This window comes from Nicrophorus vespilloides, unplaced genomic scaffold (assembly GCF_001412225.1).
Source record: "Nicrophorus vespilloides isolate i.1.1-1 unplaced genomic scaffold, Nicve_v1.0, whole genome shotgun sequence".
In the NCBI taxonomy this organism is placed as follows: domain Eukaryota; kingdom Metazoa; phylum Arthropoda; class Insecta; order Coleoptera; family Silphidae; genus Nicrophorus; species Nicrophorus vespilloides.
In genome coordinates, this window is record NW_017096750.1 from 16,670 (window position 1) to 37,338 (window position 20,669).

Consider the following 20,669-nt stretch of genomic DNA (forward strand, 5'->3'; position numbering starts at 1 on the left):
CATCCGCCCAACTGGACGCGACTCATCAGCGACCTCCGACGGCGACGCCGCTCATTCTTCCACGACGCTCATCGCTCACTCCATCTACCCACCCACGCACGCAGCAACCTAAAACAAAAGACGCTTTTATAACATATCTGTACATATCACATATATCCATAAAAAAGATACATGCCCATCAATAGCCAGGATCTACTTTGATCAAATAACGTTAAATGCATATATGAAAAAAAATCAATTGAAAATAAGTTGGTAATATGCAAAATCATAATGAAGATATCGAAATTATTCAAATATAAATCGAATAATACATAAAACATGCATTAGTACAATAATTTCCACTTTACTAATCTTCAAATCATTAATACTTTTAACTAATAATATTGTTTTTCAATTATTATTTCCTGCTTCAACAAAAATAACAGTTTAATTATGTTTCTAGTTATTCCAATTTGGTAAATCCCAATTATTATTAGCGCAAACAAATAAACCTCATAAATAACATCTCACCGCTCAAGCCATGAACTTCCTGTTCATGTTTTTATTTTTTAATAAACCGGATACGCGTTATCGTTTCTTTCTTAAGCAATCAACGTTAATTCTAACCGAACTGATTAGATTTATATTGCAAAAAAAAAACGTTACTTTTCATATTATAAACATTTTAATTATTTAATTTGTACCACATAATCAGAAAAAAAAAACAGCATCGTTCTAAAACATTAAAATAGAATTTCAATTTTATTTGGAAATTACAGGATCATATAATCACATTATTACATTTTTTTTCTTTTCATTATTATTCAATTGTTACTAAAACGAAACAAAATGCTCTGATTTCGACATAAGAAAATTGATTCACTTGCTTCGTTTAGTGTAATTGATTTTTTAAATAATAATTTAGATTTATTTGCAAATTGGAGTTTACACTCCTTACCTAAATATTTTTTTTTAAATTTTTGATTGATTGATTTCAATTGGTATTTAAATAATACGATGTGGACATTTCGAATACAAAATCTCTCGAATAGAATTCTCTAATACATAATTGATAAGTTAATAAAAAATAGAAGAAATCTACTATTACAGTAGTAATAACAATAGTGAACGGATATCTTACACATACAGGATGTACATCAGCTTGGTTTACACACTAAAACATGGACCGTTCAATTGATATAACAATAATTGGATTGGGAAAAAAACATTACAAATTTTAGTTACGTGAGTTATTACAAATATTATTGGTCCTATAAACGTTGCTGGGATATGTCTGCTTTCGTTAATTCTAAACCATTGCCTTTCGATAAAATTGCTTAATCATTGAAATATAACATAGTTGGAGTTTGTGTATACACCCTGTATATATTTATATTAGCTAACTACTAGGATACCTAAAATTTTGCTTTATTCGCTTCCATCTCCGACTAGATATGTTTCATTATGTATTAAATGTTTCGCACTTGCTTAGTCAGTCTAAGAAATCCGTATAATGTAAATGTCTTCGAGAGTAATAAAACCTACGATCTACTGGTAGTATCCTCGAAGTATCCCTCGTTTACTTTTCTTTCTTTTGTTGATAAAAATTGTCTAGTACGGGATTAATGATAATTTAGCAGTATTTAGTTGTGGTGAGGTGTTGGTGTTCCTTTGCTCATCGTCGTCTTCACTCGTGGATGGTCGTCGTTGACCCCTTCTCCTTCTTCTTCGCATCTCCTGTTCCTTCTCCTCCTCTTTCCCCTTCTCCTACTTGGATTACAGATCGAGTTCGCCGTGACTCATTGCACCAGGTCCAGATGCGGTCATCTGACCCTTCCCGAGGGCGACCGGAGGTGCGATCGGATGTATCCAGTGCGATAGTCGACGACGTCCCGACGGTGCGGACCCTGGACCCCGTGCCGGTTCCTCCTGCTCCACCTGCAGGAAGAAACAAAAAACAGAACGGAAAACGAGAACAGAAACATTGCGCGACCGAAAGCCGTGTGTCGTGTTTCGGTGCGAAACCACCCAAAACGAAAATAGAAGAAAAATGAAATAATTCAAGAAAACACACACAAAAAAAACATGAAAGAAAGAAAGAAATCATCAGGTGGAGAAAATAACAAAACGTTAAATCATCTCGCTTGCAGTTGAAAACGAAACCAAAAATAACACAAGAAAGAGTCAGAGTCGCCGACGCACAATTTTATCTCAACTTAAATTCTATTAATGCATTCACTCAGTCATGGAAATGATGCGTATTGAAGAGTGATATTCTATTATTGAAATTTCAATTTCGTAAATGTTCGAAAGACAAATTGTGCGTCAGCTTGCTGAAAATCAAGTGGAAAAGCGAAATTAATTTCACTCGTATACATAACGTAAAAACACGCAGCTACATCGAGAAAGAAAAGAAAACAATTAAGAAGCACATAACAGTAAGAACAGTAACAACAACAACAACAAGAACAATAAAAAAAAACTAGTAATATCAAAGATCCTGGGCCAAAGAAAGAGGGCACTTGTCGCGCCCTAATCTCGGCTGTTTTCTGTTCTTTTCTTTTCTACATACGGCGTGTGGATGTTAATGTTGGTGCACCGAAGATGTGGGCAAAGGATCCTCTTGCCAGTAGAAACGAGGTCTGCTGCGTAAAGTCAAAAACAAAAACAAACAAAAGAACAACAACAAGAACGAACATCTCAAACGGAAGAGAGAACTCCTAAGAACTAAAGGTTTCGTTGTACCAAAAGACTAGGTGCGAAGCACGCATGCAAAAACACTGTTGTAAAAACCCACCTGCAAGTGCAACATATATATACATACAAACATATCTCGTGTTTGTGTTCGACGCGCCATTGTATGTGTGTGTGTGTGTGAGTGTTGTGTAATAATGTGTTGCTTTTTGTTCGTACTTGGATTCGAATCAAAACTAAAAGAAGATGGGAAAAAAACTGGGTGTGGGGGATCTAAAAGAGAAGCTCGAATACTATGACGCAGTTTTTTTTTCTTCTTATGTAATCAAAAAAGTTTATTCTCGTTCATTTAATATGATTAGAGTGGGGGGCTGGGTTTCTGGATTCGAAGGGGACAACAAATCTAACTACTAGTTAACAAAGTTTTCTCTTAACATTAGGCTACTGTTCGTCGATTTTTTTTTATCCTTTTCTTAATTACTCTTTAAAACGCATTTGTTCTCTCCTTCTAACATTCTAACAGTTTAGTCAATTTTGAGCAATTCACAATCTCCCTAACTCGCTAAAACATCTTATCGTCACTATCATTATCATTAATATCGATGACTACACGTTTCTTTATTGCTTTGATTCTGGTTCGGTTTGTTCATTTCTTTACGTTTTAGAAAAATATTTTTTTTTTTATTAATATTTTGTTGGACGTGTGGAAGACTCTGTTCTTTTCTACATTTACTTGCACGATCCGTAACCCTTGCGCGGTTCTACGATTCGCTTATCGCTAGAAAAGAAGGAGAAGAATGTACATAAGTTCAAGGGTGGTCAACGTTCAAAGTTTGAATACAAATAAAAGGTTCAAATGGGGTTTGCGGGTGGTTGAATGAGGGGGGTTGCATGTAGAAAAATATTCACTTTTTGTAATGAGATGTGGGGAGGTTCGCGGATAATATGATTCCTATCGAAACGCTGCTGCTGCTGCTGCGAGAATGTTAGAACAAAGAACAATATGTAATAAATGATCTCTCTCTCTTTGCAAAATGTACAGAGGGTTCTTTCTTTCTACCGGATCTTGTACATCATCAGGAGGACAACGCAGCCGACTACGCATACATACATCAATTCACGTTTTTTGCCCCGATTCGGGGTCGGCATACTATAAAGTAAAAGAGAAAACAGAACACCTTGGATTAATCTATCAATCAAGACTACTGCAGTATTAATAATCTTTTTTTTTTGTTTGGTCAAACATTTATAGTTTACGTGGTGAAAAGGGGTCTAAGTATTATATTGATTATTTAGGGGGGAAAAAACAATAGATTATGTACAAAAATAATGTAAACAAAAAAAACAAATCTAATTAGTTAAGATTACGGATACGATCAAGTTTGCAGTCTCGGATTTTTTTCTGTTTTAATATTTAGTATAATTTCACGTGGAAGGCAAAAAATTGTATTTAAATACTGAGTTTCTTGATTAATTCGTGCTTAGTTGAGAAACGTTTGGTGTGTTGACCTCGAAACAATTGAAAACTTCAAAGTCAACATCGAAGTGGCGGCGGCTGCAGGCGTCTGTGTGTGTGTGTATAATAACCAGGATTACGTAACATCGCCGGGCGTCGCATGAGCGGTGGTAAACGGGGGGGCGGTTTTATGTAATAAAACGCAAAGATTAAATTTCCCATTGTGTCCGATTACCAATAGGCCAAATGTTCGGGTAAAGGTCTCGGAGGCGCGAACGACCCAAAGTTCAAAACATCGTTTTAGTTTGAAACGAGTATATAAAAAAAATAATGAATTTACTTATTTATACTTGAATCCAATCCATAATAAAAATAGTGGATGCGTCGGGATTCTAATATTTCTTATTTGAATTATGTGAGAATGTTATAGATTTTGGTGGATGTGCCGGGCAATTGCCCCAAAACTTCGATTTAACAAACAAAATTTCCTGTCTGTATATAAAAATTAGCACTCTGTCCATTTTTTAAATCATTTTAAAGTACGAATATGTAAAATCTACTTTATCAAACAATTGTATTGAGTAAAAATTAATTTAAAAAATGCCTTTCACGTGAGATTATTATACCGAGAATGCAAAAATTGATCGATTTATAAACAAAAATGAAAATACAACGGAAAAGGTATTAACTGTTAAACAAAAAAAATCTCTTTTTTTTTTCTGTGATGGGGTCAATATTGGGAGGTGTGTATAATATTTCGAGTGTGTGATTGAAATAAATTTAAAAAAAAAAATAAGAAATAAAGAACATCGAATGCGCAAATAGAATAAACGGGAGCGCAGACGTCCCCAAAGAGAAAGGAAACCGAAAAAGAAAAACTGGAAATAAAATGGAAAAAACTGAAAGAGATAAAAATAAATAAAACAGAATATTTCGGAGCGTGCAGAGAATCGAAAAAAAAAACGAAAGGGGAACCTTCCATCCTCTTGCGCAACGTTTTGAATCGATTTTTTTGAGTGATTGAGGATGGAAAGTTGCGGCTTTCCGAGATGGGAAGCACGAAAGAAAGAAAGAAAGAATCAAACAAACAACGATAGATAGAAAGTAAGTAAGAAAGAGCGCATATCCATTCAGACAAGTCGGTAGTTTCTTACCTGGCACTGTGACTCAACATGATGATATTTCTGCAACAAGGGAATTTAGCGTAAATAAAACACGGCAACGAGTATAAAATAGTATATGTGGTATATGTGGATAGATAATTGATTATATTGTTTGAGGTAGTAACTACGAGAAAGTTGGTCTTGTTTCAAGCGCTCTATATATATTATTGTTTTTTAGCGTGGTTTATGTATTCATCTTACGTACAGAGGGAAAAAAACGGAATATTGTTAGAATAATGCGTGTGGTATAAGAAAGCTTAAGTTGTTGTTAAATTATTGGTACATTGTATATATATAGAGAATGGTTGCTTCTAGCGGTTGCCAGCACTAAGCGAGTAAACGCTGGACTTTTGGTGATTTCAATTTGATTGAATTAGTTTTGTTTGCATTTGTATAAAAGTAGTTGAAATTTTCAATTTGTATATTTTCTTTTGGTTGGTTGATTGGGAGAAATATTGAAATGTACAGCATACAGAACAAACCTTGCCCCTGAAGATTCGCGTCGTTCTTCTGCAAAATTAAAATTTTCAGTCTCTGAAAAGCGCCCACAACACAATCAATCAAGAATATTAACGGTTTTACAGTAATATATAGAAGAGATACGCTGCGCGCCATTATATTTACTCTCTCTCACTCTTACGCCAATTTATTACAAAAAAAAAACTTTGTTTTCTCTTGTGATTTTACTAACCTGAGCAGCCGCGTTATGTAATCCGGCCAATTGTCGGGGAACATGACGAGGAAGAAGCCAACTGCAATCAGGATCATTCCAGCCAACTTCATTCCTTCGAACTGCGCTCCGTACAGCACCACGTCCAAAGCTACCAATTAAACGAACGTCCATGTAACTTTTATTGCATTTTGTGTGTGAGTGTGTAACAAATTTACCTGCAGATACTGGAACCGCGGTGATTAGGCCCAACGTTATGAAGAGATCGTACGTGAGGGCTACGCTGAAATTTCCTAGCAGGTTGGCAACTGAAGCAGGAAAAAAAACAAGTAAAAGAGAAATTAGAAACAATCATTTCGGATTTTGTGGTTTTGTTCACCTAAAGAGAGGGCGCTGGCGGCGAGGAGCGCCGGCCACGGCAAGCGGTCCCAGTGGAGCGTCTCGAGGCCGGTCAGGAAAAGCCCCAGGCTCAATGGCCAAAGGAGCGCCGCATTGAGCATCCCGATTAGGGAGAAGAAGAGTGCGACCTGGCCGTAGGTCGCGTCTCCGATGACTTTCTTGAAGAGCACCTTGTAGACGGCGGATCCGGCGGCGGCGGAAGTCGCCAGGACGACGCCACCCAACGTCGGACTTCCGGTGATGCCGTCCATGTACGCCAAGAGGGCGACTCCTGTGTCGCACAATATCACAGCCATTATCTAAACACAAACAATGTTATGGTTACTAAGTCAAATGTCAAATAATTTGATGTCAATTTTGACATATCAAACATTTTTGACAGTAGATTGAGTCAATTTGATAGAATGTAATTCAATATATATTTGGCGCATATTAAATAGTCATAACATAATTAATTGAAATTTACTAATTAATTAATTAATACGAATGCAATATAAACACCTACAATATATTTGATGAACTCGCAAAACTTTAAATGCAGCAACGAAACGAAAACTAAAGGGGGAAAAAATAATTAATTTACCACGCTCGGCGATCTTCCGTAACAAAAGTTTTACTTTATGAAAACGAACCGAAAACTTCAGTTCAGTAATCCAGACCGAGCTAGTGTAAAAGCAAACTTTTCGTCGCCAAATTACCACCAAACCAACACTTGCAGTTTATTTTTCTCGAACCGCATTTGTAAATCCAAAACGAAAGTTTAACGATAAACTTAATTGAGATGAATTAATTACAATTAAAAAAAATATGAAATTTATGAAAAGGAAGATATATATTTTTGAAGTGTTTAAATAGCAGGAAATGCGAGTTGAAATTTGCTGAAAATCGTTAATTTCCGTTTTACGAGTGCGTTTATATTTTAATTAATTGCAAAGCGGCATGTAATAGTTGCCGTTAATATTCGGAGCACGCACTTTAGCAATTTGCATGTGGAAGGGCGGCGGCAAAAAAATACGTAACTGGAACATTGTTGTTTGTACGTAGACTATTTATAGAAACGCCCGCTGCGACAGTAATGAAATTAAAACATATTTTATTTCGCCTCTACCCAAGAAAATCGCGACGTTCCCTCTTCACTTGCATAATGCATTGTACAATGATAATCGATAGGTATTATTATTATTATTTATGTCTGTTAAGAGGTTTCCCTCCAAATTGGCCATCAACCACGTGTAATTCCATTTGCATCTATTTATATTTGAAAAAGAAAAGCATTCTAATTGATATGCATTTAGTGAATCAAGATCATTTCAATAATACCTTTAAAATCTATGAAAAATTGCGATGATTTGCATTCGCATTCAAATTTGTTCTTTCTTGTGCAGTAATGCGGATGGGATTAAAAAAAAATGAAGTCGCGCCCGGAAACGTGGATCTCGCATTTCCTGACGATTTCCATAGAAATGCAAATGTCAGGGGAGGGTGGTGGCGCGAATTTAAAATTCAAATGCATTTTTAAACCCGAACCCGCAAAAAAAAGAAAATTTGCAAGTCAAAACCGCGAACGCACGGAATGTAAACATTCTTCGCAGTGAAAATGATGGCACCTTCTCGTGTGTATCTGTAATTGTTCCCGTGTTTATATTCTCTTTAATAATGCTTTACTGGTATAATTATCGATCGCTGTGACAAATTGTGGGGCTATTTCGAGGCTTTTGGATCGTATCGGAATCAAACCGGAGCCAAAGGGGTGTTTCTGCTGCTGCTGCTGCCTGCCTTCCACTGAATTGTTGATAAACTTTGAATATATTAGCTTGTTCGAGGCGCAATCAAATGGTAATGTATTCGAACCAACCGAGTGCACCATGTTTAAATTAGTCGACTTTACAGGACTTTAATAGTTTTTAGTTGTTATTTCATACATTTTCCAGAACATTTCGATTACTTTACCTAATTGAATGTGTGGAATGTTGGAATTTACTTATCGACCCAATAACATTTGTAAAGATTACTTTACATTCAGAATGCAAGGAAAAATCAAGTAATAATTATCAAATAGAAGCTCATTTCATGTCACTTAGCTAATAACGAAGCCAGAAAAGGAGAGAGAAATGAATTTTGCAAATATTTTCTAAAATTTCTGAAATATTGTACTATTCCAATTGAATTAGATGTTCCACAGGTTTGTGTACTACGTCCGAACAAATGTATTTGATGGATTCGAATGTGAAAGAGTAGTGATTATATTTACCCTGATTCCAACAAATTGCTCGTGTAAAATCACCCAGGACAGAAGGTATACGAAGGAGATGTTCGTGGCGAAGAGGGCCATGACATCGGTGGCCAGCAGGATGTGCAGCGACCTGATGTACATGTAATTGGTTCCAACCCAGAGCAAGCAGAAGAGGCTGCACCGCGTCAAGAATCTCCCTTCAACAGATACAAACGAAAGAAAAGGACGATCGGTATTAGTATGCAATTAGTATAGTTATCGATTCTTGTACCTGCAGTGAACCCCTTGTCCCTGAAGTCTCTGATGCTCTCGGAGAGGATGTCCGAAGGCGACTCGCACCTCCTGCTGCCCAGCCTACTGACGAAGTAGAGCGGAAAGAAGAGCATGGTCCAATTGGTCACGAACCAAGTGGTGAAGAATGGGGCTTTGTACGTGGCAATCTGAGAATGGAACATTAACGAATGATTAGAGACAGAGACAGGATAATTGTGTGCGAGAGGATTTACGTAATGATTATGGATGGCGGTCACGTTGACCCCGGCGCCATCCTGCGGCGCCAGGACCATAGCTTCGTCGTACTCCACCGGCTTCATGATGTACAGGTACTTGATGCAGTGGGTGGCACCCACCCACGACGCCGTCACGCATATCGTCACCCAAATCCCGAAGTAGATCTGAAGCACATCAAATGCATAATGTAAAACATTGTACACGCTACTTGCCAAGTAACAAGTGTACTTGTTAAAATATAAGTTTCCAAATAAATGGAGAATTTGGTAAGTTGAAAAATTCAAGTACGTGATATAAACACGCACTTCTTCAACTAGAGTGGAAAACACTCTCGTATATTTGTTCGCAAATCGAACTAAAGAACTTTTTGTTTCCAGATATGCTGGACTCGTTAAACCGTATACAAAGCACACGCCAGAAATTGCATTATTGCGTGCGATTTACGCTAAGCGTTTCGTCGCGGCGAGAGTCGCGTGATTACATGGGTTTGCGCGCGTAACGTTCTTTTTCTTTTCTTATTCTTTGTGCTGTTTTGTTCTTTGTTTCTTTCTTTGCTGTTTTTTTTTTGTTGTTTATTTCTTCTACGCCAAGATTATATCATCGTCGTCACGTCACGTGAACTTACCTTTCTGGCGGACGAAGAACAGAGGGAGTCCGAGCAGGTCTTGTATTTGGTGGTGAGCGGCGACAGCGGCTGATCTGCCGTCGCCTCCTGCTGGCTACCCACCGAATCCGCATGGGTGAACGGACCGTTGGAGACGCCCTCGTCCGTAACGAGAACGCTGGGCGCTCGACTCCTTCGCGGATTGAAGATCGTGGGGATGTCCCCGTCTCGGGTCATCTCGACCTAACACGCTCCGTCGTCTCTCTCGACCACTTTTACATCCTTTCACAACTCCAAAAGGTATCCAATTAATTACCTGCAAAAGAAGAATAATTTAAATTAGGAATCTTATACCTAAATTGAGCTACAAACGAATATGTAAATTACGATTATAGGAGAGATCAAGAGATACTAAAACTATAAGTCATGTCGATAATATTTGTAGGTGGTAATCGATCATTGATTGAAAGACAAGTTTCCGTCGCCGTTTCCAAAACTATTACATCTTATACACACACGTTTCGGATGTAGAAAACAACTTCATATAAATTTGTCCGTGAAAATGACGAAACTTGAAAAATAATATTTATCGTTCGATTAAAAGTTTAAAAGAGATTTTCCATTTCGATTGCTCTTTTCAACTCGAACTTTCCACTATCCTCTTAATATTTTTCACCCCCACGACGATTTCCATATTTCCCCCAGAAAATGTCCTTGAATTCAAAAACTGCCATCAATGAATTTAGTTCAGCAGTTCGAGTTAAAGAGTTAAAAAAACTATTTGAATTTCCAGTAAATTTCACAATTTGAAGTGATCTAAACAGTTGTTATAATTTTAATTATAAACACTTTAACTGTGAAACAATTCAGATTTTACATTAAAAATGAAATGAAATTAGGACAATTGTGATTTTCTAAAATGAAAATTACAAGTTCTCAATTAAACATGGAAATAATAGCACATTTATGTGTTTGTTAATTTAACTAATGAAAGTCAAGCATTAAATTAACGGAAACGTTTGCAATAAAGAACGAAGAGCTTCATGTATTGCAAATGTATGATGACTTCGAAATACGCAATATTTACATTTGTAAACACGAAATATCTTTTTACACTGAACATTAGTTTAAATTTACTAAAATTTATTATATTAATTAAATTATGATTTAGGTCAGAATTAATATATTTTTTTGCATTATTTGTTTTATTTTTCTACCATTCACTGAAAGGCGAAACAGCCTACATGATTTCAATTGCCATAATGATTTAATCATTTTAAAAACGTGACAGATCGACAGATATGAACTCCGTGTAAAACAGTTATTAACGAACTCGAAAACATAGAAGATTGTTTTTACTGAAAACTTTGGTTCAGCAATTAAAACGCATTGATCGCAGAAGCCCGCACACATGTAACTTGTATGAGAAGTTCGTAAAGTTGAACAAACACTCGTTGCAGATCGACGTCTAATTGCTACAGAACTTTTGCAAAACTTCGAGATTGCTAAGTAACGTAAACTTAGATGAACCGAGGAGCATCAACATATACCGAAAAAATAATGCTATCAGCAATCGATCGCAGAAGAGGAAAGATAATTTCAAGAAAATAATGCAACCTTGACAGTGTTCGGAAAACACATATCATTTTCCGTTTCCGATCGTACAAGGGGTGGAGGATAGGGAAAATACAAAGTCGATTCCAAAAAGCACCATCTACATCCTCCTACTACTTCGCCACCCCCGCACCGGATAATAACGTCGCAACGGCGTTAATCACAATGGAAGGAAACGACGTGGGTTTAAATGAAATATTAATCGTCGTGGAAACCTTGAACACCACCCCTTCCCTCTCTCGCACCCCCCCTGCATACATTCGAATCAATCAATCGGAAAGAAATGAATCGGTCACAGTATCAACAATGAAGATGACACACTGAGCTCGAGGTCGTTTTTCACGTAGTGTGCGTGCGTGTGTGTGTATCTATATGTATGCGTTTCCATTTTTCAACCACGGCCTCCCTTATTAATCGCGCAAAATTGTTAATTCTGTTGAATTGAGATGATTTTCACTTACTTTGATTACGGTTGATCGACTCTGCGGTTCACCACCACCATTCGCTCTCGGGTGTGTTGTTTTCGTTTCAGCGATGCCGTCCCCCCAGCTCACAGCGTCAGCGTCGCGACGCTCTCCATGGCGCGTGCGATTGATCACTGGCGGCGGCGTCGGGAAAACGACGTCGGCCGGGGAAAATCGGGGGGAAAGGAGCGGACGAGAGAGAGAATAAAAAGTGAAGAAGCCTGTGCGACCATGCGCGCCGTTTTCCCACCGGGAAAATAAAATCATTAAAAGTCCACTTTAAATTTAATTATTCAATGCCGTACAGAATTGATCACCAACAACCGAAAGTTTCAAAATTGCATCGATCATGTGATGAAGAGAGCGGGTGTCGCTGAATTAAGCATATCGGTCATCTGGCCGTCGGTGAGGAGTTTCCGCTCGAATTTCCCGCAGATGCTTGCGAGATGCGCGCCTAGGACGTGCTTGCAGGTGAGCGACTCCTGCTGCTGCAGCACGTTGAAGATGAAGTACTCGCACTTGCAGTGGTTCACACCGTCCAGCAGCAGGTATTGATCATCGCTGGTGAAGATCGACCGAACGCTTCGCAGGCCGCTCCGCGTTTCGAATTCCATGAACTTGGCATTGTCCAATACCTGGAATGCCTTCATCAATACGTTTTCAAATAGTTGATTCAACGCGTTGAGCGCATCTACGCCAACTGCAAATATAAAATCGCATACATTCAAAAAAATTAACGTTACTATGGGAACAATACATTCGTTCGTTTCCTTGTACGATCTTTCGGCTTCCCGAAGCGCTTTCTTCATCACCTCATCAACAAGAAGTCTTGAACTTTAGAAAAAAGTAAATTATTATAATAAATAAATATAATTTTAAATAAACATACTTAGGTACACCTTGAGCCATCATACCTTCAGTTAAAAACTGATTTCACCTGGAATTCAAAAATAACAATTTAAACATGTCAAATTTGAATAAAGTTAGGTTAAGTTTCATTAGAATATATTACCTGAATTAATTATGCTAATTAAACCAATTAAATGTATTCGCTTTTAGAGACGAACCTTCTCGAACATTTCTCAATGTTGATTTCACGAATATCTGAAACGATTTAATTGTAAGTTAAGGAAATCGAGTTTTAATGAATTATACTCACACTATATACTCGGTTCTTGGCAGTTGGCAGCACTTGGTATACCTGTCATCATTATTTGTTGTTGTTGGATGTGTCACGAGAGGTGTGGGTGTCCTGTGGAAGGTGGAAAATGTTTTATTGAAGTGCCTTGGAAAGTACAATAATTACTATAGGAAATCGTGTTGAATAGGAAAGAAAGCAAATACACGTTTGCAACGTAAGTCTTCTCGCAGCGATGGTAAACTATTTTACCGTACTCGTCCAGCTGGTCTGGTATATAAAGGATTTAACGATTTCGCTATTCACCATAGATGCAGTTCATGCTTTTGTTCAGCCGCCAAGGCAAGCTGCGTTTGCAGAAATGGTACAACGCACATCCCGACAAGCTGAAGAAGAAGATCACCCGCGAACTGATCACGACCATCCTGACCAGGAAGCCGAAGATGTGCAGTTTCCTCGAATGGAGAGACCTGAAGATTGTTTACAAGAGGTGTTGTCACAAAAAAAGAATGCAAATTCGCCGATCCTATCCGAAATGTTCGCACACGATTCTAATACGAAATTTTCACCTAGATACGCCAGCCTATATTTCTGTTGCGCGATCGAGCAGAACGACAATGAGCTGCTCACCTTGGAGATAATCCATCGTTACGTCGAGCTCCTGGACAAGTACTTTGGCAGCGTCTGCGAGCTGGATATAATTTTCAATTTTGAGAAGGCCTACTTCATTTTGGACGAGCTGCTGCTGGGCGGCGAGATCCAGGAGACGAGCAAAAAAACTGTACTGAAAGCGATCGCCTCACAGGATCTCCTACAAGAGGTTAGTCTTGAAGATAGTAGCGTTGACCTATAATCAATCTCACACACCACCGTAAACGGTTTTTTATTTTTCTTTCCCAAGTTAATCTCTCTCTATATATGCAGTAGTTAACTTGTATAAATGTTGCACCGTACTTTATCTCTTATATATATATGTGTGTGTTTATATTGAGAGTTTGCAAATTTCTTTCTTCTTCGTCACTTTCTATTTAGAGTTTTCATTTCATTTTTAGTTTTTGTTCTTTTCTTCTTTTCTTTTTTTCAACAAAGAAAAAAAAGAAAGAAACCAATCACACTTCACTCACACTTTCCTCCTCTCTGTTTTCATTTTATGCACACACACTATGAACAAAAAAAATAACAGGATCTAAATGAGAAATAGGCCAAAATCACTTGCATGTTCTCATTTGATGATAAAATTAACTAATTGATTTTGGCTTTTATCGAAAATGTTGTTAATTGGGTATGTAAGTGTTTTAAAATCCATTATATACAGTAAATGCTCACAAAGAATTCTATAATATTATTGAAGTTCTATATTTTAATCAGAATTCAATTTGCGCATTTATTGTACTATTTAGTTTTAAAAACCATTATTTTTATTTTAATAAGGTTATAGATGTGTATTTTTTTTTTATTGTTTTTAAATGTTATTTTGCATGCTTATGTTGTACTTATCTTTTATTTTGCTTTGCAGCAAGCACATTATTATAATAATTAGTTTTCAAAGTGTTCAGTTATACCGTTTATAAAATTGAAAGAGCATTTGCTTGATTTGCGTCATCCTCTTGCCAAAGACTTACACACGCGTATTTTTATGTGATACACACAATTCCAATTACTGCTCTAACTCTCTACTATTAGTCTATTTTATTGCAGCTTTCCTATCAATTAGCACTATACAATATTGAATAATACTAAGATTTAAAGGTTCCTTCTACTTTTCACGAATAGCATTTAGTCTATTAAACTTAATTAAATACCTTCTTAGCTTTATTCCCTTTAAGTGAAAATCAAGCAAATACTCAATTTTCCGAAACAAATGTAATCAGTTTTAAGTTGAATTTGGGGTTGGCTAGGGTAATTTTTATTTTTTCGATTAACTAATAATCTAGTCCTGAGGCACACAGGAATAATTTAGCTGTAGTTAATGATTATAATTATCTGTTATTATTTGTAATTAATCGTTGAGACGGGTTACTTTTAGTTCCTAATTTTGTTTAATTATTGTTTTTTTTTCTGTTGTTGTACTAAGCTAACTGCGACTATCGAGATATAATTAAGAGACAAAGACGAGTACATCCAATTCGACGAGTTTTTTTTTATTTATTATTTATTTTTTTCTTACGTCATTCAGGTTTTCCCTGTAAATACACCTCCGCTTTGGGTTTGTTTTGCATGCTTCTCTATCTTTGTTCGTGTGTGGGTGTTCGTTTATTTCCATTGTTTTCGTTGTATTTTGTTTGTAGGCGGTGCCTGTTCGCGTACCTGCCACGCCTCCCGCCGACATCCAATCGGATCGTTTCGCATGTGGCGGAGAGGCGTGGCGCGTTCGCGGCAGCATCGCCTTTAATTGGTTTATGGTCTCTGTAGTTTTTCGTTTTTCTCTCTTTATTATTATTATTTTTCAAAAGGACGAGGCAGTAGAGGGCGCTTTGCGGGACATTGGTCTTCTGTAAAAATATATACCCACAAGCGGAGAAAGCAATGGTGCCCGCCTCTGAAACAGAGGATACCTTCCATATCTCTAATCCACAGCACACTTAACTTAAGTGAATAATATTGACGCACTTCTACTAATTTTAATGATAGTCATTTAATAATAGTCAAACACACCAAAATGTTTTCTCTTTTCTCTTCATCATATTATATGTGCCAAACGAATAGTTAGTTAGTACCTAAATCTTAGTTTTTTTTTTTTGAACAAAGGTTTTTTTTTGTCCTTTTATTTTATTCTCCTATAAAACAATAATGTATTTTTGTCCAAACGTTAACAAGAAAATGGTAGACTTTCTGATTGTATCTAAAAAAAACCAAATATTAACCTCAGTTTAGAATAAAACGTGAGTTTTTATGTTCTCTTGTTAATTTATTTTGTTTTTTATGCGTTCGTAGATCGATTGGATTTTGGTTTATTTATTTTTTTTTTGGTTACTAACATCTTTTATTTACTTTTTGGTTATGGTTATTCTCGCCCAATCCGCATCTCGTTTAGCTCATGAAACCACGCCCAACCCTTTATGGTGTTTATTTTTTTTTCTATCCTTCCCACCTGATCTTATTTCGTCCTGATCAAACTCGATTTGATTGCATTTTTGTTTTGTTTTTTTCTTTGCAGGAAGAAACGCCGCAGGGATTTTTCGAAGACCACGGTCTGGGATAATTGTTTCTCTTCTCTTCAATTATGTGAAACCGCTGTTTCTGTTTCGTTGATATTTCTTTTCTATTATTATTATTGCTCAAAACACTAACAGTGCACCTATTTAATATTATTATTTTTTCTCTTAGGGGAGGGCGTGTAATCATTTGTTCTGTTTTCACCACACCTGTTCTTTTTTTTTTGTCTTGCTTTAGTTTAGTAATAGATTCATCCTTTAATATAAACCCAAAAAGTATTCTCGTGATTATTAGAAGACCCTAGTAAACGGGAAAGTGGTCGTCCACTAGTTTCGAATAGGAATGCAGGCCGCCCTTGATGTTGATGAGTTTTACGCCAGGTAGGTGTGGTTTTAGCGCAGCTATCGCCCTCTGTGAATCGTTTCCCCGTCTACAGAGCACGTACACTGAAGAAGAAATTGAATTATAAAATTGATACATCAACAAATCCAATACAATCCATACCTTCTTGTCCATTTCTATTGAGAGACTCTGCGATTGCATCCAAAGCCTTTCCGCTTTGGATTTTGCTGTAAGGAATGTTAACGCTATTAGGAAGGTGACACATCCGATACTCCAGCTCCGGCCGCACATCCACTATTAGCAACCGTTCATCGAGTTTGTCCGGTTTAATTTGCTCATCTGCACCTAGAATAGATATATTGTGGACTTTGTCGTCGGCCCTTGATCCGCAGAACTGCTCGTAATCGATCAACTCTTTGACGGTAGGATTGTCGCCGCAGACAGCACACGTCGCGCTCCTCGGTCGGAGTTTGATGTTCCTGAATGTTAAATCGGCACCGTCGAAAGTCATCAGACGTCCTGCCACGACACCCTCCGACTTCGTTAGTATTTTGATCGTTTCCAGTGCTTGTAATACTCCGATCATTCCTGGGACTGGACCTAAGACTCCGCCATCGCCGCAACTGGTGACGGTTTCCGGTGGGGGCGGAGTCGGAAACAGGCAGCGGTAACAAGGACCACCCTTGTAATTGTAGACCGTCAATTGTCCTTCAAATTGCAAAGCGCTCCCCGAAACTAAGGGCACCCCATTCAGAACGCAAGCATCGTTCAGCAAATAGCGTGTAGCCACATTATCGCTGCCATCAATAACCACATCAAACTGATTCTCTTCAAGGAGCAACTTTACTGTCTCACTATTTGCATGCAATTGCTTGGGTATCAATTTAATATTGGGATTAATCCTAAAACATATTACTGTTATTACCTACTGAACTACAATACTATTGAAGGAACTTACTTCTTCAATTTTTCACATGCCGATAATACTTTAGGTATACCAACTGTTGATTCATCATGCAGAACCTGTCTGTGTAAGTTTGATATTTCCACAACATCATTGTCAACTAGAGTAAGTTCACCTGAGAAAAGAAACAAATAAGTATATTTTTTCTCCACTTAATGTTGACCTACTTACCAACTCCAGCTGATGCCAGATACAATGAGGCAGGACAACCAAGACCTCCGATTCCAATTATCAAAACCTTTCCCTTCTTCAGAGCAACCTGTCCATCAACACCAACCTCTGGTATTAACAATTGTCGGCTATATCTCACCACCTCATCTCTATCCAAATCTCCACTGAACTTGTTTCTTAATGTTTTCTAAAACAACAACGTTTCACATATGCAACAAATATCGTATTAATTTACCTCAATTTTAAGAGCCCTCAAACATTCTTCTTTGTCACGCAACAATCTCCTCAATTCTGCAATTTCCTCCTCCAATGTACAGATTTTCGCATCTCCGTCGCACATTTTTCTTTTTATAAGAATTAACCTATCTTATTGGTAAAATCAATCAAAACAGCGGCGACGTTAGAAAAACATTTATTTAGGCAACCATAAAAGCATTAGTTAACAAAATAAGTTTGCATATTACTTAACTCTTACATAGAACAAGAATAAAGTAATATTACAGTTGCGCCTAGCATCATCCATAAAATATATAGATTTCAAGTTAATAAATTAACAATATAAAACTTTCAAATGACATCATAACAATTTGAAATCGTTCATAGAGATCTCGACTTTGGCGGAACAGCTCACCATCTCAGGGAATTTGTTTCCCAGTTCGATGGGTTGCCTGACGACGAACCGTTTCGGAAGACAGATATCACCCATGCAGGTGATCAAATTATAATTGACGTCGATATAATCGTCGCCTGCGTTCCCGTTGCATTTCATGATAAATGTGGAAAATGCAACTTGACTGTCGCTCGTGGCGGAACCGGAAATCTGCTTGGATTTCATGTCGAGTGTACATTTGTTCGGGGCGTTCGCGGTCAGAGTCAACCCCCCGACAAAATCTAGGATAAGCTTCAATTCGATACGCCCATCGTTCGAGTTGACCATGACTTTGTCACGGATTAATAATACTGTATCGCGTTTTACTTTACCATCGATGGAGGTCTCCATATCAAACTTCAGAATCTCGACATTGCTCTTATGTTTGATGCGCTTGATGCAATGATTGTTCGTATCGGCCACGTAGATTTCGTCATTGTTTCCAACACAAATGCCACCAGGTTCATTGAACGTCCCCAAATTGGATAAAGTACGCACGGAATTCTGTTCCACGTCGATTATCTTAATTTTGTGGTTGTACGTGTCACAAACGTACACCTCTCCGGAAGCGTAAGCCACGCCTAATGGGTGTTGCAGTTTGGCATTGAAAGCAACTCCATCCACATCACCGAAAGCGAATAAGTCCTACAAAGTGAAACAAATTAATATTGAAAATATTGAAAGAAAACTTTCTTACACTTGGGTTCCTATCGCCACCCACAACAGCTGAGACCTTGCCATCTAATAAAGACACCTTCCTGATAGCCGAACTCTCACTATCGGCCAAGTACATTTCAGCCTTCTCCTCGTTGATCGTCAGCCCGGAAGGTTGGGCAAACGCGGCATTGGCGGGATAGGAATTGTTACGGTTTTCCTCGCGGCCGCTTCCTGCCAAGTTAACTACCGTTCCTTTCTCGTAGACCTTTCCTTTCCAGAACTTAGTCTCTTCGATAAACAAGCCCCAAATTTGATGGGTTCCGGCCATGGCTATCAATAGAATATTTCCATAAAGGGCCACGTCCCACGGAGAAGAAATCACTTGCTCCTCCCCAATCGCTCCGCCCTTATAATCGTTACCTTGGATACCGCCACGTCCAGCAACCGTAGTAACTAAACCCTTTATCAGATCGATCTTTCTAATGGCATGATTATCTGTATCCGCCACATAAATAACATCTTTGTTTTTGGCGAAAGTTAATCCTTGAGGATTATTAAATTTCGCCTCGGATAAAGTACCATCCTTGCGACCACCCAAACCACCGTTACCAATAATTTTAATTATTTTTCCATTTTCTATCAATAGAATTCTGTTGTTTCCGGAATCTGATACTGCCAACACTCCATTATGATAGGCTACTTTTCCAGGGAATTTGAGAGAAGCAACGTCGCTTGCATCTCCAATCAAATGAGCAGACAGATGTAGAGGTATATCTTTTTTACTTACATCATCTTTGAAGCATTCCAATGCAGCACTAATGTACAGCCTCATATGCTCTTTATGTCCTTCTCCCATCATCATTACTAACGGCTTCCTATTTGGCCCAATCAGCAATAGAGTAGGCCAACAGTGAACCTCACACCGCCTCCACATCTCTGAATTCTTGTCATTTATAACCGGATGGTTTATATTATACCTTTGCACTGCATTCAACACATTAGCAGAAGACTTTTCATTTTCAAATTTGGCACTGTGTACTCCAACCTACAAATTACAAGCCCATCAACATAATCATTTCAATTTAATATTAAACCACATACAACAACAAATCCATCATCAACAGTGAACTCTTCTTCAATTTCCTTCAGTTCAGGCAAAATGTGCATACAATTGATGCAGCAGTAAGTGAAAAAATCCAATAGAACTAACTTCCTTTTCAATTCAGATTCCAGTGATAGAGGCCTGGAAACATTAAACCATTCAGCACCTACCAAAATAACAATATATTAATTAATTGTAAAGAAAGTTTTATCATCAACAATTACCTTTTTGGAAGTCAGGGATTGGAGCAAAGTTACTTTCTCTGAAGAATTTAATTACCACTTCCTCTGGTCTTTTTCCAGAATTCGATACGATTAAATTCTGCAATTTCTGATGAGAGTAATACAGAGAATTCTCTTCTTCCATTTTCTATTAAATTAAAAAACAGCACAAAACAAAAATAATAACAATAACCTCTCTTTGCGTTATTTGACAGCTACTTTCTCATGTCAAAATTAACATATGTCAAAATTGGTACATATCTTAATTTAGAAATGTCGCTATCAAAATATTTAAAATATATTTGTAAACATAGATTTAAAATTAATCTAGAGCAGATCCGTCGCAATTTCTGTTTAAAACAGGTGCAACCTCATGAAGGTAAATGCGTACGGTCTTGCATCAATTCAGAGGCTGCCAGGTGCAAAAGGTATATCATCTTCTCTCGAAGATGATAACCAGGTATCAATTCAAGCGCAAAACAT

General features: G+C 37.5%; 5 protein-coding genes across 17 annotated transcripts; 1 reads left to right on the forward strand and 4 right to left on the reverse strand.

Annotated features, from left to right (window-relative positions):
* Window positions 1-1,018: 1,018 nt before the first annotated feature.
* LOC108558058 (putative thiamine transporter SLC35F3) lies at window positions 1,019-12,110 on the reverse strand. Of its 11 annotated transcripts, none has more exons than XM_017914850.1 (12): window positions 11,784-12,110; window positions 9,730-10,024; window positions 9,101-9,268; window positions 8,866-9,034; window positions 8,613-8,791; window positions 6,342-6,660; window positions 6,181-6,270; window positions 5,984-6,113; window positions 5,775-5,802; window positions 5,284-5,313; window positions 2,552-2,624; window positions 1,019-1,917 (listed from the first exon to the last, which is right to left on the reverse strand). In XM_017914850.1, the coding sequence occupies exons 2-12, from the start codon at window positions 9,943-9,945 to the stop codon at window positions 1,667-1,669; spliced, it is 1,653 nt and encodes a 550-aa protein (XP_017770339.1). In that variant the 5' UTR covers window positions 9,946-10,024; window positions 11,784-12,110; the 3' UTR covers window positions 1,019-1,666. The 11 variants fall into 11 exon arrangements, with proteins under 11 accessions (XP_017770339.1, XP_017770340.1, XP_017770341.1 ...); XM_017914851.1 differs by having other exon boundaries at window positions 2,552-2,621; window positions 11,784-12,109; XM_017914852.1 differs by lacking the exon at window positions 2,552-2,624 and having other exon boundaries at window positions 1,733-1,917; window positions 11,784-12,109.
* Window positions 12,111-12,133: 23 nt separating this feature from the next.
* LOC108558056 (zinc finger SWIM domain-containing protein 7-like) lies at window positions 12,134-12,695 on the reverse strand. The gene is made up of 3 exons (XM_017914848.1): window positions 12,676-12,695; window positions 12,544-12,620; window positions 12,134-12,486 (listed from the first exon to the last, which is right to left on the reverse strand). The coding sequence occupies exons 1-3, from the start codon at window positions 12,693-12,695 to the stop codon at window positions 12,134-12,136; spliced, it is 450 nt and encodes a 149-aa protein (XP_017770337.1).
* A 292-nt stretch (window positions 12,696-12,987) lies between these two features.
* On the forward strand, window positions 12,988-16,358 carry LOC108558061 (AP-1 complex subunit sigma-2). 3 transcript variants are annotated; one of them, XM_017914864.1, is made up of 4 exons: window positions 12,988-13,141; window positions 13,236-13,414; window positions 13,498-13,744; window positions 15,378-15,821. In XM_017914864.1, the coding sequence occupies exons 2-4, from the start codon at window positions 13,236-13,238 to the stop codon at window positions 15,420-15,422; spliced, it is 471 nt and encodes a 156-aa protein (XP_017770353.1). In that variant the 5' UTR covers window positions 12,988-13,141; the 3' UTR covers window positions 15,423-15,821. The 3 variants fall into 3 exon arrangements, with proteins under 3 accessions (XP_017770353.1, XP_017770352.1, XP_017770354.1); XM_017914863.1 differs by lacking the exon at window positions 15,378-15,821 and adding an exon at window positions 16,082-16,358 and having other exon boundaries at window positions 12,989-13,141; XM_017914865.1 differs by lacking the exon at window positions 15,378-15,821 and adding an exon at window positions 14,108-14,241 and having other exon boundaries at window positions 12,989-13,141.
* Window positions 16,136-17,955, reverse strand: LOC108558060 (adenylyltransferase and sulfurtransferase MOCS3). The gene is made up of 5 exons (XM_017914862.1): window positions 17,793-17,955; window positions 17,558-17,744; window positions 17,381-17,501; window positions 16,585-17,324; window positions 16,136-16,526 (listed from the first exon to the last, which is right to left on the reverse strand). The coding sequence occupies exons 1-5, from the start codon at window positions 17,895-17,897 to the stop codon at window positions 16,381-16,383; spliced, it is 1,299 nt and encodes a 432-aa protein (XP_017770351.1). The 5' UTR covers window positions 17,898-17,955; the 3' UTR covers window positions 16,136-16,380.
* Window positions 17,956-18,075: 120 nt separating this feature from the next.
* Window positions 18,076-20,406, reverse strand: LOC108558057 (NHL repeat-containing protein 2). Its single transcript, XM_017914849.1, has 4 exons — window positions 20,190-20,406; window positions 19,965-20,131; window positions 18,904-19,908; window positions 18,076-18,851 (listed from the first exon to the last, which is right to left on the reverse strand). Exons 1-4 carry the CDS (start codon window positions 20,329-20,331, stop codon window positions 18,135-18,137), a joined length of 2,031 nt encoding a protein of 676 aa, XP_017770338.1. The 5' UTR covers window positions 20,332-20,406; the 3' UTR covers window positions 18,076-18,134.
* Between the last annotated feature and the right edge of the window lie 263 nt (window positions 20,407-20,669).